Source organism: Arvicanthis niloticus, chromosome 24 (genome assembly GCF_011762505.2).
Source record: "Arvicanthis niloticus isolate mArvNil1 chromosome 24, mArvNil1.pat.X, whole genome shotgun sequence".
Lineage (NCBI taxonomy): Eukaryota > Metazoa > Chordata > Mammalia > Rodentia > Muridae > Arvicanthis > Arvicanthis niloticus.
Genome location: NC_133432.1, coordinates 26,105,384 through 26,121,262, shown reverse-complemented (window position 1 = coordinate 26,121,262; position 15,879 = coordinate 26,105,384). Strand labels below are relative to the sequence as shown.

The 15,879-nt window shown below is 50.8% G+C and overlaps 1 protein-coding gene across 3 annotated transcripts in view; it reads right to left on the bottom strand.

Annotated features, from left to right (window-relative positions):
- Srrm3 (serine/arginine repetitive matrix 3) overlaps positions 1 to 15,879 on the bottom strand; it is a 69,137-nt gene that overhangs the window by 16,210 nt on the left and 37,048 nt on the right. For 2 of the 3 annotated variants that reach the window (XM_076923195.1, XM_076923193.1), the window contains exons 4-11: positions 6,507 to 6,635; positions 6,347 to 6,427; positions 5,903 to 5,932; positions 4,560 to 4,622; positions 4,377 to 4,412; positions 2,772 to 2,822; positions 2,180 to 2,284; positions 1,511 to 1,688 (exon numbers count right to left, since the gene is read on the bottom strand). In XM_076923195.1, coding sequence (XP_076779310.1) covers positions 1,511 to 1,688; positions 2,180 to 2,284; positions 2,772 to 2,822; positions 4,377 to 4,412; positions 4,560 to 4,622; positions 5,903 to 5,932; positions 6,347 to 6,427; positions 6,507 to 6,635 — 673 coding nt within the window. Of the gene's footprint in view, positions 1 to 1,510; positions 1,689 to 2,179; positions 2,285 to 2,771; positions 2,823 to 4,376; positions 4,413 to 4,559; positions 4,623 to 5,902; positions 5,933 to 6,346; positions 6,428 to 6,506; positions 6,636 to 8,078; positions 8,795 to 15,879 lie in introns of those variants that run through there. The other variant, XM_076923194.1, reaches the window with a different exon arrangement.

Sequence of the window (15,879 nt, the reverse complement as noted above, 5' to 3'; positions counted from 1 at the left end):
TTGCAAGGGGCCCTGGGCATGGACATTTCTCAGATTTGCAAGACCCCACAAAAGGGATCAGAAATAGGATAACACCTGGTTTGAAAACAAAACAAAACAAAACAAAATTGTGTTTTGGGCTATCTCAGGAGGCCACAGATGAGAGACTTGTGCTTGTAGGTCTTTTGTGCTTTGGAAATTTGGAGATGGCCATGCTCCTTTCAGGTTAGCCCATCAGTTCCAGCCCTTGCTGGTCTGCTTTAAGACACCTTTTTGTTCCCTCTCCCATACCCAAGACAGATCCAAGAAACAACACTGTCTTTACAACTGGTGACCTAACCACAGCCCCAGGAGTAGGCCAAGAACCTGGCATTCTTTCCAGGTGGGACAGCCTCAAGGTGGATTCATCCTTAGAAATCCTGAGGATAAAGCTTTGTGCCTGTTTCTTTTCACCTTCCTCTCTGACACCGCAGGAGGAAGAGAATTTCAGAAAAAGGGAGGGAGTGAAAAAAAACAACTGAAACCAAAAAACCAAAATGAAACTGACATGTACAGGTTTGTGTTGGCTGCAGAGACCTGAAGTGTGGGGAGGGGCAGCTTGTGTATGGTGCGGGTGAGGCATCTTGGGTAATGCATGGTTGCTGTGGAAAGGACCCCCGCTAGCCTACCCCAAGTTCCTGAGCACTCCCAGAGGCCCTGTCAGCATTGCAGTACCTTCTCCCTGTGAGGCCTCAGCCTCATACTCTGATCGATAAACAGATGGGGTCCATAGCCCCTTGAGTGGTCCATGTTGGAAAAAAAGGTCTAGTGCTTTCTTTGGGCTCCTAGGATCACCTCACTTGCTTGCAGATCTAGAGGTGATTGTATCCCTCCCAAGGATAGGTGGGCACAGTCTGTGGTGGGGGTAGTAATGGTAGGAGTGTTATAGTTGTCAGTACTCATAGGCCTGGGAAGAGAGGCTGACAAGTTGGAGACACCGGTCCAAGGTGGCCAAGTATAAAAGGCTCATTTCAGGGTCCTGAGAGAAGTGGGAAGGGATAATGGAAGGGACTAAGGGGAGGGAAGGACTCAGTGAAGGGGTAAGGGCTTTGATGTCATGTGACCTGCTGGAGTTTGAGTCACTTCTCTTTAGTTCCTGACTGATGTGTTTACAGTCCGCACCTGCTCCCTGAAGGCAAGAAACCTCGGTTCATTCCCCAGCAGCGGATCCCAACTATCTACGGTCAGGCGTTCTCTGACCTTGCCTTTGCCAAGACGAAAGTAGCCCAGGCCTACAGGTGCCCACGCACCCCCAATCCCTCACCAGACCACCAGGTCCAGGTGGGAACAACATCCAACCGACATCCAACCGAGCAAGGCACCCGACACTCCTTGTGGAGCACAGGTCAGAGGGATGGGAACAGGGAGAGCAAACATCGGGTCACCTGGAGACCCATTACGGCCCTGCCCTTTTAGCTACCCTGCCCCACCCTGCACGGCGCAGTCCGCGCAAGCGGCGAGGCGAACCCTCCGCAAAGCCAAGCGTACGTACATCGGGCGGGCTGTGCGCCGAGCCGGGGCGACCCCCGTGCGCTCCGCTTCGCTGCCTGCTGCCTCCGTTCTGCTGGGGCGACCCCCATCCGCTGCCGCCCGATGGGGAAGGCGACCGACTCCCGCTGGATCGCTGGCTGCCTGTCTTCCGCCCGTCATCTCGATGCTTGGGGCTCAGCCTGGGGGAGCGGAGGGATGGGGGGAGCAGGCGTGGGACGCCCCCTCTGCAAGTGACCTGGTTCCCAACTCGCGCTTCCACGGCGAGGACACCCCGAGCGAGCCAGTCCTGCACTACCTTGATTTCCCATTTAAGTCCTTCCTCCAGGTGGACACCAACTTGCTTCTGGCTGATGAATTTTGGTCCTGGGCACTGGACCCGCACCCCAACCCTTAGGAACACAACAATCTCCTATACCCCATATATATGTATATTTGATCTCATCTAGCTCAGGCTGGCTTTCAACTCCACATCTAGTCTAGAATGACCTTGAACTTCTGACCCTCCTACCTCCATCTCTGAAGTGCTGGGAGTGCAGGCATACACTACTGCAGTTGGATTATGCAGTTCTGGGGGGTCAAACCCAGAGCTTCGTGCACACCTGGCAAGCACTGTACCAGCCTGCCCTGAAGCATCCATCACCTTTGAGCCCACCCCGAGGGTTCAGCCTACCTGCTCGGTGATCCGGAGTCGCTGTAGTGTGAGGACATTGAGGGGCTGTGGGAGCTGACGCTGCTATGGTGGTGGGACCTTCGGCCTGGAGACTCGGTGTGAGGTCTGGGGTGGGCAAGAGGAGTCAGCCTGATGGAAGTGCTATTTGCCTTGGTCATGGTGTAGCCTGGCCTGACGTCAGGGACTTGGGGTAGGTAACTCAGAAAGGTCACTGTGGGATCAGCCCCACCCCTAGCAAGGTCTCTTATATAAATCACCTGAATGGGTCTGGGTGTAGGGTCTCCAAATCATCTCTGAGAGTTAGGGAAAAGCACTTTTCCTGGAGACAGTCCCAACTTCCAAAGACCTGGTCTTGGATAGGAAGGGTGTGGCTGAAAGGGTCAAGGGACCCAGGCTCTGTCAATCCTAATCGGCCATGGCTCACATGGCTTCCTCAGCGAATCTTATCTTTTCTGTCTGGCACAATTGGAGAGCTACCCTTTTTAGTTCAAGTTGCCCTTCGGGGTATGACTTATGGTGAGTTTAAGAGGTTGGTTTGGAGGTGCTAAAAGGCCAGGTTTTCTGGGGTTAGGGGAGCAGAGGGTGTGTTTACCTCTTTCTCTCTTTGTTTTTTTCTTTCCGTTTGCTCTTGAGGCTTCTTGATCTGCAGGGAGCAGAGACCAAATCTGAGAAGAGTGGGGGGGGGGGTGTGGTGTGTGTGTGTCCAGAGAGTAACTGTGTAGCATGCTGGAGCCCAGCTCAGCTCAGGAAAGGAGGCCTGGAAGGTCGATTTGCTCTTCTCTTAGGCCTGAACTTCCCTGGCTGAGAGGGTTCTGCCCATCTCACCCCATGGGGTACAGCCAGGCTTTATGAAGAGAGGTGTGCATGCATGTGTTGCTGGCAGGTACACTTAAGCAGGGGCTCTACCACCGAGCCATGCTCGGTGACTGTGACTCTGTCACAGTCTGCTTTTCATGTCATGTTTAATGATCTCACTCCATATCCTGTTCCCTCTCTGATGCCACCAAATCCTTTCAAATCCCAAACAAATACAACAAACACAGAAATGTACTCCCTACAAGAGAGGAAGGACTGGGAAAGGACCTGGGAGGGGGAAATCTGCTTGCTTTGGGCCTCAGTTTCACCTGGAAGCTGATGTTAGTAGTACTAGCTCACAGGTCCAGTCTTAGTCAGAGGGGCTGCACACAGTTTATGGCCACTAGGGGGCAGCAGAGGCCCATGCTACCCATCCATTCTGGGAGGGAGGAAGAGGGCAGAAATAGGAGCGGGTGCTAGGGGGTGGGAATTGAGAAAATAAAAAAGGGTAGGGTGGGGGAGGTGTATAGGCTTTTCTACCTCCAAGTACAAATGGCCTTTTGTAAATGCCACCAACGGAAGGGCCTGGAGACTCTACACCTGCTCAGGGCAGTAGAGAGGGGGTCTGGTTTCCAGAGTAAGGGCACAGTTGGCCTACACCTTTTGACCCCTGATACTGAGCTTTCTACTAGCTTATGCCTGGGTCCCCCTCTTTCCCGTAGTCATCCCCGAAGCCAGCACCATGGCCCAGCAATCAGGCCTTTAGAGAGCCAGCAACCTATACGCCAAAACTTCTGGGCATCCCATCTTCTAGCCACTGAGCCAATCCAGTTCACAGAGACGCTCTGGCCTGGCATGCCCCATTCCATGCAATTTGGGGTCCTGATGCTTCTGCTTTCAAAGAGGGTACCTCCTGACACACCCTCTGGACACACCCCCTGGACACACCCTCTGCAATTCTTTCTGGAAATTCTTGGGGCTGGCCGGGCCGGTGGTGGCCCACACCTTTAATCCCAGCACTTGGGAGGCAGAGGCAGGTGGATTTCTGAGGTTGAGGCCAGCCTGGTCTACAGAGTGAGTTCCAGGACAGCCAGGGCTACACAGAGAAACCCTGTCTCGAAAAACAAAAAACAAACAAACAAACAAAAAAAACCAAAACCAAAACCAAAACAAAACAAAAAAGAAATTCTTGGGGCTGAAGTGGGGCAGGCAAAGAAAGGCTAAAAGCAGTCCTGCGGTGGGAGGGGGGGGCTACCTGTCTTTCGGTCTCATTGGCATCAATGAAAGAGTCCCTGGAGGGGGAGCCAGACTGGATCCCCACCCCCACCCCCCACTTCTATGGCCTTGGTCCCTAAAGGAGACCGGCAACCTTTGTATGCCCGTTCAGGAAAGCATAGCTCACCTGTATCGTCTCTTCCTCCGGGACCCAGAATCGGACCTGTAGGGTGAGAAACCCTCCTGAGCCTCCATGGGAACAGCTGTTGAGGAGCCCAGCCCAGGGAATGGCCAGCCCAGGTCCTGAGCCCAGGGAAGGAGACAGGCTGCAGGGGTGGGGGGTGGGGGTGGGGTGGAGAGGGCAAAGTACCTATCTCGACGGTGTTTCTTCACACTCTTCTTCTTTTTGCGCAGGGGGGAAGCACTCCCACAGCTGTGGAAATGGGTGGGCGCCAGTGAGCTTGGGGTGGCTGATGTGGATCAAGGCCTGGAAGCTGGGAAGGGGCCCCACGTTTTGAAGCCCAGAGCCCCCTTGGATAGAATGACCTGAAGCTTTATGGATCAGACTGGCTAGACCCCTAAAGTTGATGCTACTGCCTGCCTCTTGAGTCACCTCTTTGACCTTTGTGTGTGTGCACAGATGCATACGTTCCTGCATGCATGTCAGCCTTGAACATCATTTACGAGGTACGAGGTACCCCCCGCATGTATTTATGTATGGTGTGTGTTTGTGTGCACACGGCAGGGGCGTACATGGAGCGCAGAAAAATGAAACAGCCTCTGCAGAGTTCTCTGCTGCCACTATGGAGGTCCTGGGGACTCTACTCAGGTCACAAGGACTGAGGATTGTTGAGCCTTTTCACCAGACCTGTGTTTTCTGAGTCAGGGCGTTTCACTGGCTTCTGGGACTTGCTGGCTTGGCTAGGCTAGTTGGCCCATGAGCCCTGGGGATCCATCTGTCTCTGCCTCCTCAGTGCTGGGATTAGAAGCCTTTGTGTGTGTGTGTGTGTGTGTGTGTGTGTGTGTGTGTGTGTGTGATGTGTGTGTCTGTGTATCTGGGTGTGTGTGGTGCATGTGTGTGTGCTGTGGTGTGTGTGTGTGTGCTGTGGTATGTGTGTATGTGTCTGGGGTGTGTGTGATGTGTGTGTCTGTGTATCTGGTGTGTGGTGTGTGTGTGTGATGTGTGTGTCTGTGTATCTGGTGTGTGGTGTGTATGTGTGTGTGTATGATTCTAGGAGTCTCACTCAGATGTTTATGCTTTCAAGGCAAGCACTCTCCTGCCTGAGCTATCTCCTCAGAACCTTTATGTTGTTAGCTTAGTTATTTTTGTTTGTTTTGGAGACACGTCTTGCTGTGTAGCCCAGGCTAGCCTTGCGCTCATGATCTTTCTATCCTGGCCTCCTGAGTGGTGGGATCACAAGAGTATGCTCTGTATCATGAGGGGAAGGGGAAACATTTGGAGGGGGGAGTGTCTGGTTTTCTTACAATGCTGAAATTAAAGCTCAGGGCCTTGCACTAGCTCTGAGCTAGTCCCCAGCCCTGAGATCTTTGGGCTTGGTATGTGAACAATGGCACCAGAAAGTCCAGTGTCCGACCTCCTGTCTCTGGAAGGTGACTTTGGGTTCTTTCCCAACCACAGGCGTCCACCCCCAGCCCCCCAGACCCCTCCACCCACCCACTCTACCCTCCCTTCCTGTCTCCTTCATCACTGACCTGCACTCTGACTCTAGTCTCCTCTTTTTGCTGAGGGTGGATGCAGAGAGAAAGGACAGACAGATGTTTCCGGTTAGCTAGTGACCCTAGCTTGTACCTCAGAATGAGGGGGCGACATAGAGTTGGGGGAGTTGTAGTTGAGGTCCAGTTATAATCCCCTTCCCAGACACACACACACACACACACACACACACACACACACACACACACACACTTGGGAGGATGGTACTACCCCCGTGGGGGCGGGACTTAAAGTGGGGCAGAGCTTAGGGCGTGGGCAGGACTAAGGTGGAGGGGTTAAGCTGCAGTGTAGGAATTCCAGAAAGGGAGAGGAGCAGGTTTAAGCTTGCAGCTTCCAAGTGTAGCATCTGTGTCCCGTGTGTGTCCAAGATGGGAGCCCCAAGGCCCTCCCCACCGCACCCTAGGGCCATGCTCCACTCTCACCGGCTCCTCCGATGACTGCCTTTCTTTTTCTTCTTCTTCTTAGGAGGGGGCGATGCGGAGCTGCTGGACCAGTGCTTGGTCCTGAGCGAGAAGGGGCGGCAGCGGGAGGTGAGGGAGGCGGCCCCGTATTGCCCTCCCCTCCGCCGCGGCGGCCGCTCACCTGTACCCCCGGTGCCCACGGTAGCAGGCGACCGGGCAGTCGCAATCCACTGGGCCGTCGTCCTCATCGAAGGGTGGGTATTCCAGGCCCGGCTCCAAGCCCTCCATTCGTCGCGGGGTCTCTGCCACGCTAAGGAGAGACAGAGCCGCTGCCCATTCGCCTCTGAGAGTGGCCTGACGCCCTCTGGGTTATTTGTGGCTGGGGAGAGGGGTCTGTGCTTGTAGACCAGGGGGGGGGGTTGCTGTCCCCAGCTCTGGAGGGTCTGATGAAGATCTGTGTTACTCCGGGGCAGTGGTGTGCAAAAAAAAAAAAAAAAAAAAAAATGCCAAGCCAGGTAGAGCAGGCCTGTTACACCATCTACTAGGAATGCAGAGGCAGGAAGTTTTCAAGTTCAAGGCCTGCATGAGCAACCTAAATTAGAATGAATGGAAGGATGAATGAATAAATGAATGAATGAATAAAAGTTTGGGGATGCAGCTTCGAGGTAGGGCACTTGCGTAGAATTACCCAGGGAAGGGCTTGGGGTCCCAAGCTCAGATGTATAGCACCCGCCTATAGGGAGGCCCTGGGTTCCATTCCCAGTAAAACGCGCGCGCGCGCGCGCACGCGCGCGCGCACACACACACACACACACACACACACACACACACACACACACACAACGGGAATGTAGAGTTTGCAAAGGACCCACCTAGCTCATCTGCAGACCTAAGCTGGGTGAGGTAGGGCACACCGCAGGAGTTCAAGGCCATCCTTTGGTACTTAGGGAGTTTGAGGCCAGCTGGGTTACAGGAGAGTCTGCCTCAAACTACAGTAAAACAATTAGGTCCATCTTGTTTATTGAGCTCCTTCTTACCCCTCTCCAAGTCTTCTCCCAGTGGCTGTTAGCCTGTCATCTTATCCTGGTGTCCCCACTGGCCTCTCTTTTCCCTATTCTTTCAGAAAGCCCCTCCCCCATCGCTGACATCTGCCTTTCCAAATCCCTGAGCGCACCCGTCTCCTTGTACCTCCCCTCCCTCCTCTTTTCCTTCAGCCTTGGCCTCAGCCTCTGAAATATTCATAGCCTCTCCTCACCCGCCCTCCCCTCCGAAGCCTCCAGAGGCCTTCTGCACTTCCAAGCTCCAGCTGCCGGCTGTCTTCATCAATCACGGCTAGCGCCGCCAGAGGGTGTGTGTGGGGGGAAGGAGGCTCAGCTCTCTGCCATCCCCAGCTCTGTATCCACTCCTCATCCGTCTCAGAATCTCAGAACTCCACTTCACTCAGCAGGAGCCAGCCATCCCTGGGTCCCTAACTCCCAGCTTCTCTGCCAGCCTCCCCACCCCCAGGCATCCTGTGCTGCAGATGCCTGGTTTGTGGATGCCTGGTTCGGCAATGCAACTGCTATCTGGGCATTCACCTCCCCTCAGGGACTCGCAGGAACCTTTAGCACAATGGCTCTGTCCCTAAGCCACTATGTGACCTGGGACCTGATTAGGTCCCTGGCTGAGCCTCTTCTTCAACATAAGAGTTTTTTTTTTTAAAAAAAAGATAACTGGATTGTTAAAACATTCTTTAAAAAATTAATTTACTTACATATGAGTGGGAGTGGGGCTCACATATGCCACTGTGAATGTGGACAGCCCGTGACCATCACCTCTCTCCTTCCACCATGTAGACTCTGGGATCAAACTCTGATCTGATCCTTTGGCTTAGCAGCAAACTCCTTTACTCTCTGTGCCATCTTGATAGCCTACATTTCTTTCTTTCTTTTTTAATGGAACAAGCCCACAAATGATCTCCCACAGTAATGGGCTGCAGGGTGGCAGCTCCTTCCTCCTCTACCTCCCTCATCTTCCATTCTGGTGGAGATAGTTTCCTGGCTTCAGAAGAACCCCCCCACATTCACACACACACACACACACACACACACACACACTCACACACACATTCACACACACTCACACACACATTCACACACATACTCACACACATACTCTCTCTCACACACACTCACACACACATTCACTCATACACATTCACACACACACACTCACACTCACTCACACACACATTCACACACACATTCACACACACACTCACACACATACTCTCACACACACACACACTCACACACACATTCACTCATACACATTCACACACACTCACACACACACACACTTACACACACTCACATACACACTCTTGAGGGCTGCCCACATTCTTTTCTGTACAGAGGAGGGAGGCCAGCACGAGGGTACCAGCTTTGGATTCTCAAGACGGATTTGATTCCAGGAAGGAGTGTGCTGCCTGACCCTGAGGGACCTTATCTATACAAGAGAAGAGAATCCCCTGGCTTTGAGCAGAGGATTAAGTAAGATTCCCCCCCCCCCCAAGCTCCCAACATAGAGGCTGGTCCGTGACTGGAGCATGACCTGGTACCTGATTACTTGGGGGGGGGGGGGCATCTGCTGGCTTACACATCACAGATGCCTCTTCCTGGAATTGATGTGGGAACAGCAACAGCACATAAAAGATGGAAGGAAGGGAGATTGGGAGACTGGCTGTAGTGACATGGCTAAGGGGAGGCTTGACAGCAGGCATGGTGGTGGCACACACATATAATCCTGGCACTCAGAAGGAGGCAGGAGGATCACAGTTTTGAGGTCAGTACGGGGTGAACCTTTTTATAGAAACTCCATCTCAATAACTAAATAAACACATAAGAAAAGACTGACAATGGCTCAGTGGGAGAAGGCATTTGCTTCTAACAGCCTGAGTTCAATCCCCAGAACCCACATGTCTCATCGGAGGGAGGGAATGAGTGCCTGCAAATTGTCCTCTGACCTCCACACATACACTGTGATGTATGCATTCTCTAGCCTCCTCTCTTTGTTTCTCTCAAAATAAACAAATAAAAAGTAAGAATAAAAAGGGCTGGGAATCAGCAGACGGCTTGGCAGATAGCTTACTGTACAACCATGGGACTGGAGTTCGGATCTCCAGCACCCACATAAAAAGCCAGGTGTGGTAGCATACACCTGTAATCCCAGAGGTAAGGGCTGGAGTTAGGAAGAGCCCTGGGCCTCCATCAGTCCAGAGTGGTGAGTACCAGGTACAGAGAAACTCTGTCTCAAAAGATCAGGTAGAGCCCAGTGGTGGTGGTGTATGTCATTAATCCTAGCACTTGGATGGCAGAGGCAGGTGGATCATTGTGAGTTCGAAGCCAGCCTGATCTACAGAGTGAGTTCCAGGACAATCAGGGCTTTACAGAGAAACCCTGACTATATACACATGAGTGAGTGCATACACTTGCATACATAAATGCACACACATTTACCATGCACATATACACAGGACAAAAATAAAAACCCCAGGCAGAGCTGGGGAGATGGCTCGGTGATTAACAGTGTTTTCTGCTCTTCCAGAGGACCAGAGTTCAATTCAGTTCCCAGCACCATGTCAAGGGACTCTTAACTACCTCTAACTCCAACTCTGGGACAACATGTTGTCCTCTTCTGACCTTGGCAGGGCATATGTGTGACCTTGGCAGGTTCTATGTCTGACCTTGGCAGATACTTGCACACACCCACACATCCACAGGCATATCCACACAGATAAACTACAATCAGCTGTGAGGTCATTCATTTGAAGTAATTATTAACTAAATTCTGTGTTTAAAAGACAAAAGCTGGGCTGGAGAGATGGCTCAGTGGTTAAAAGCACTGACTGCTCTTCCAGGGGTCCTGAGTTCAATTCCCAGCAACCACATGGTGGCTCACGACCATCTGTAATGGGATCCAATGCCCTCTTCTGTTGAGTTTGAAGAGAGTGACTATGTACTCACATACCATTATATATATATATATCAAAAGCTCAAGGACCAGGTCTGTGGGTCAATGTCAGGGGCTTTCCAGCACACAGGAGGCCCAGGCCTTGATCTGCAGCACCACACAGGCATGTTTTAAACCAATAGGTCTCCATCAAGATACCTACTCACTTATAATTGGAAGACTGATTTTATTTTTTCAAAAGAAAGAAGAAGCCGCCATGTGTGATGGGGCCTAGCTCAGTGATAAAACCCTTCTTTAGTGTGAGGCTTTCAAATTAATCCCTAGCACATTAAAAACAATAGTTATGACCCAACTTGCAAAATCCCTGACAGCCTTGGGGCCAACACATAGATATATCTGGGAGGCTTTGGGGCGGGGTGGTGGTGGTGCTAGAGAGACTCATGTGATCATATTGCCTGCAGAAGACCAAGCATCCCCTACCTTTGATTCAAATCTCTCTGCTCTTCCTGATCCTGAAGCTGCTGGCTTCCTCCCATCTGTCCTTGTCTCCCTCCACTGACATGTTCAGCCCCCTGAAGTTCTAGGTCCGTCACATCCCACACAATTCCTCAGCCACACAAATGCCTGGCGTGTAAAACACAGTCTTTAGTGAAACTGTAAAACATAGGGACATCACACCTAAGTTGTGGGTGAGCTGCTGTGAGAGGGGGAGCCTCAGTGAATTCAGACTTGAGCATGATGAAGCTTAGATAGAAAATCAAGGCCCTCCCTGTGGGCAATGCCTAATAGAGAACCTTTCTAGACTTTGTAACTGCCCAGTAGCTTGGCCACTGATATCCTTCATGCATGCCTTGCTCCCTGCTTCTTCCCCGTTCCCTATACATTCCTTCTCTGATGGCTCCATCTCCAGGGTACCTTCCTCTGTAACGATCAATTTCATTTGAACAAACTGATTTAATGCGAATGATTGCCTGTATAAGTGTATGTGCACCATGTGCATGCAGTGTCCATAGAGGCCAGAAGAGGGAGCTAGATTCCTCCAGAACCGAAATTACAGATGATTGTGAGCCACCATGTGGGTACTGGAGTGGATCCTGGTTCTCTGCAAGAGTAACTAGCGCTCAGAGCCATCTCTCCAGCCCTCACCCCCGCTTCCCCCTTAGGTTTTTGGAGACAAGGTCTCTCACTGAACCTGGATCTCACTGTTGGAACTAGAAGAGCTAGCCAGCAAGGCCCCAGCATCCACAGGGTTCTGCCTCTGTAGTGCTCAGCTTGCAGACGCACACTAGCACACATGGCTTTTATGTGAATGCAGAGAATCCAGATGCAGCTTCTCCTGCCTTCCAAGCAAGCATTTCCCCACTGAGCCATTGCCCTGCCCCTATTTATCACCAGCACGTCAGCACGGTTTAACTTTCACTTTTTGTGTGGCTATGGCCTCACATGCTGAACGCCAGACTTCCTTAACATTTTTTGCTCTTAATCCAAGTCTGTTACCTAGTTAATGGTTCATTATATCGATGAAATACGTCTATGGGTATGGGAGGATGGAGTGTCATCCCACCATAGAGGTGACCAGCTCAGGCATAGACAGTTGGCTATGAAGTGAAAAGGTGTCTCAAGGCCGGATGCAGTGGTGCTCACCTGTGATCCCAGCGTTTGGGAGACGGAGGCAGGAGAATCAGGAGGTGAAAGTTAGCAAGTTGGAGGCCAGTCTAGGCTACATGAAACTAAAAACAGAGAGGGGGGATGGGGAGATGGCTCAGTTGGTAAAGTGCTTCCCGTGCAAGCAGGAAGACCTGAGTTCCATCCCAGCACCCATGTAAAAAGCTGAGTGTAGGGATGTGTCCATGTGATCCCAGCACTGAGGAAAGAAAGACAGGAGGATTCCTGGAACGGGCTGGCCAGCCAGTTCAGCTTGACGGTGAGCTCCCAGCCAGGGAGAGTCTGTCTCAGAAAATAAGGTAGATGGAAATTGAGGAAGATAACCAATGTTGATCTTTGGCCCCAACATATATGCACACACACGCACACGCATACACACACGCACACACACAGCATACACACACGCACACACACGTGCACACACATGTACACGCACACACGCACACGCATACACACACGCACACACATACACACACGCACGCACACACACACGCGCACACACACATGCATACACACATATACACACACATGCACACACACATACACACACGCATGCGCACACACACACATGCACACACACGTACACGCACACACATATACACACGCACGCCCGCACACACACATGCATACACACACATATATGCACGCACACGCACACACGTGTACACACACGCACACACATACACACATGCATGCGTACACACACACGCATACACACACACACGCACACACACATACACACATGCATGCGTACACACACACGCACACACACATACACACACACACATACACACACACACCCCCACACACACACACACACACACACACACACGGAAGATTGCCTTTCACTGGATGTTCTTTATATCATTTTTTTTTAATTCAAAAGAGACTTTTGAGGGGTAATTTTAAAATTACATCTATTTATTTATTTATTGAGTGAATGTGTATGTGAGTGCGTGTCGTGTGTGAGCATGCGTGCTACAATGTACCTGTAGAGGTCCGAGGATGACTTGCTGGATTTTATTCTCTCTATCCACTTTGCAAGTCCCAGGGATCAATCTCAGGCCATCACTGGCTAAGTCACCTCGCTGGCTAGCACGCCAACACTCTGGTTACTTAACTGGTTTTGTTTTCCTTTAGTCAGGAGTCTATTGGTCCAACCAACAGATGAGACCCATGATAATCGCGGGCGGGATCCTGGGCAAAGGGTCTTCCCGTTCTGCCCATCCACTCGGCCATCGTGTGGCTGGCCTCACACAGGCCTTGAATGGTGGCAGGAACAGGAAAGGACTGGATCTGCATTCTTTTATCCTGTGCCTCCCAGTGCAGGGCAAACATTGATCTTGTGTCTATTATGATAATTGCTAGTGCGGCTGCCAGACAGCTTTTCGAGGGCTTTCCATGTATTTATCTCATTAATCATTGAATATTCAGAACAAGCCTTTGACATGGGAATCGTCATTAACATTCCTGTCTTATTGATGATGAGGTTCAGAGAGGCCACGCCACGTCTAAAATTAGACGTGTTGAGAAAATGACTAGACTTTGTTCACACTGTGTTAGGAAGTTGTTCGTAAATATTGCCTCTGTAAGCCTGCTTTCCCAGACACTTTGGTATATTGTATAAGCATGAAACTTTTGAAACAGTAGTGGCTGGCTGCTGAGATGGCCCAGAAGGTTAACCCACATGTTGCCAAGTCTGATGACCTGAGTTCATGTGGTGCCCAAATGGGGAAAAGAGAGAGCTCATTCCTGCAAGTTATCTGCCACATGCATGGCATGGTACACACACATTTACACACACACACACACACACACACACACACACACACACACACACAGCAGGAGAGTGTAAATAAACAAAAGCAAAATATGAATAGGTATGCTTTTGGGAGGTGGTGGAATTTTGTAAGGTGGGGCCAGTTGAAGGAAGTGAGGCATTGTGGAGGATATCTTTGATTGACACATCTTGTGCTGCTCCCTTCCTGTCTCTCTGGCAGTTTCTGGCCACAGTGATGTGTGCCATCTATCCCAGCATGCTTCCTCTGCCACGGTGAATTAAAGCTCTGATACCATTAACAAAACAGCCCGAGTTGTTGAGTACTTTGACCACAGGTCTGGAATGGTAACAAACACACCGTGTTCCCACCCAGGGATGCATCATCCAAAGAGAAACATCTCCAAACAACATTCTGCTTCCTGTCAAAAGCCTTCTCCTGGCTTCTGGCTCTTTTTAGGGTTATTTCTAGACATGGCAGCAATACAATATTCTGATGGCAGTCTGGAGTGAGGATTGTCCCAGGAAATGATCACGCTTGTCAGTCAGTTAACACACCAGCAAAGGGACCTCTTCTTAGGGGTGATCCCATCTTTGTTGTGAAGCCAGTGTGAACTCATAAGACCCCCAAAGACCCACAGGGTGGGGCCCCTTCAGTTTGGGTCTGCCTTCATTGTTTACAAAAAATTTTCAAATTAGATTTATTTTATTTTATGTGTGAGTGTCCTGTCTGCCTGCTTACATGTGCACCATGTACGTGCTTGGTGCCTACAGAGGTCAGAAGACAACATCGACATCAGATCTCCTGGGACTAGAATTGGGGATGGCTGTGAACCACCAAGTGGGTGCCAGGAATTGAACTTAGGTCCTCTGGAAGATGACAAGTGCATTTAATCACTGAGCCAATCTCCTGCCACCTACTCTTGTTAACTGTAGGGGCTTCCAAATTTGGGGGTAAGGGTATATTTATGTGGTAGAGAACTTACCTAAAATGCCCCAAAACACTAGTCTATAATTTGTGGAATGTCAAGATTGGAGACCAAGGCATAAATACAGGGACTCCAGACTTTATAGAGTCAGGAGGAAACCCTAGACTTGGCAGGCAGCATGGAGACAGCCAGGCAGAAGGGAACCAGACATGTGGTCAAAGTACATGACACAGACAACTTGAGCTGTTTTGTTAATGGTATCAGAGGCTTAATTCACTGTGGCAGAGAAACCATGTTAGAAGTCAACGGAAATTGAGAAGTTGTCAATTGAAGTCAATTACTGAAGACAATTGAAGTCAAAGACAGTTGGGCGCATGACTCAGGCAGGTGATGGTGGTGGCCACCCGGCAGCAATGGGTGTTTGCTGTGTGCCGGGTATTAATCCTCACACATTTATTTATGGTTTTCTCATGCTGGGGATAGAAACCAGAGCCTCCTGCATGCTATGCAAGGGATTTACGGCTGAGCCCAATCCCCAGAGTCTTACTGGGGTGGGAGGTAGATTCTTGGCAGACACTCTACAGCTGATTCATACCCCAGCACTTCACAGAGGATTCTAGGCAAGAGCTCTACCATTGCGCCTAACACGCCTACGAGGGAGGCATCCTACCTTCACTTTAAATATAAAGTTACGAAGAGCTAGGGAACTCAAAGGTCCGCCCAAGTCACATAGCTGGGGCTGTGGAGCCAGAGGCCAGGATGTTCACCTTGGGCTCAGAGATTTTGATACATGGATGGAGCCTTCATCTCTCTCCCCTATATATCAAAGATGTAAAAACTGGCTCAGATGCCAGGTCCATAGGAAAGCATGTGGCCAGGCAGTGGCAAGCCCTGCCTCACCCTTGTGTGCACCTCAGGCCCAAGAACAAGCTTGGTTTCAGCACCACGGATAGCTGCCAGCCTCTCGGAAGCTGAGTACATGTTGGTGTAGTTGTTGCGGTTCTATTATTAATGCCTTAATCTCTGTTGTATGTGTGAGTGTGAGTGCTGTATATGCGTGTGGGGTATGCGTATGTGTGTAGGGGGGTATTGTGCCCACGTATATGGACACACAGGTAGGAGGAGGACAACAGCATCTTGTTCTGTCGCTGTATGATTCTCTTGAGTCAGAGTCTCTCACTGAACCTGGAAGGAAGCTGGCAGCCAGCAAGTCCCAGAGAACCCTTCCTGCC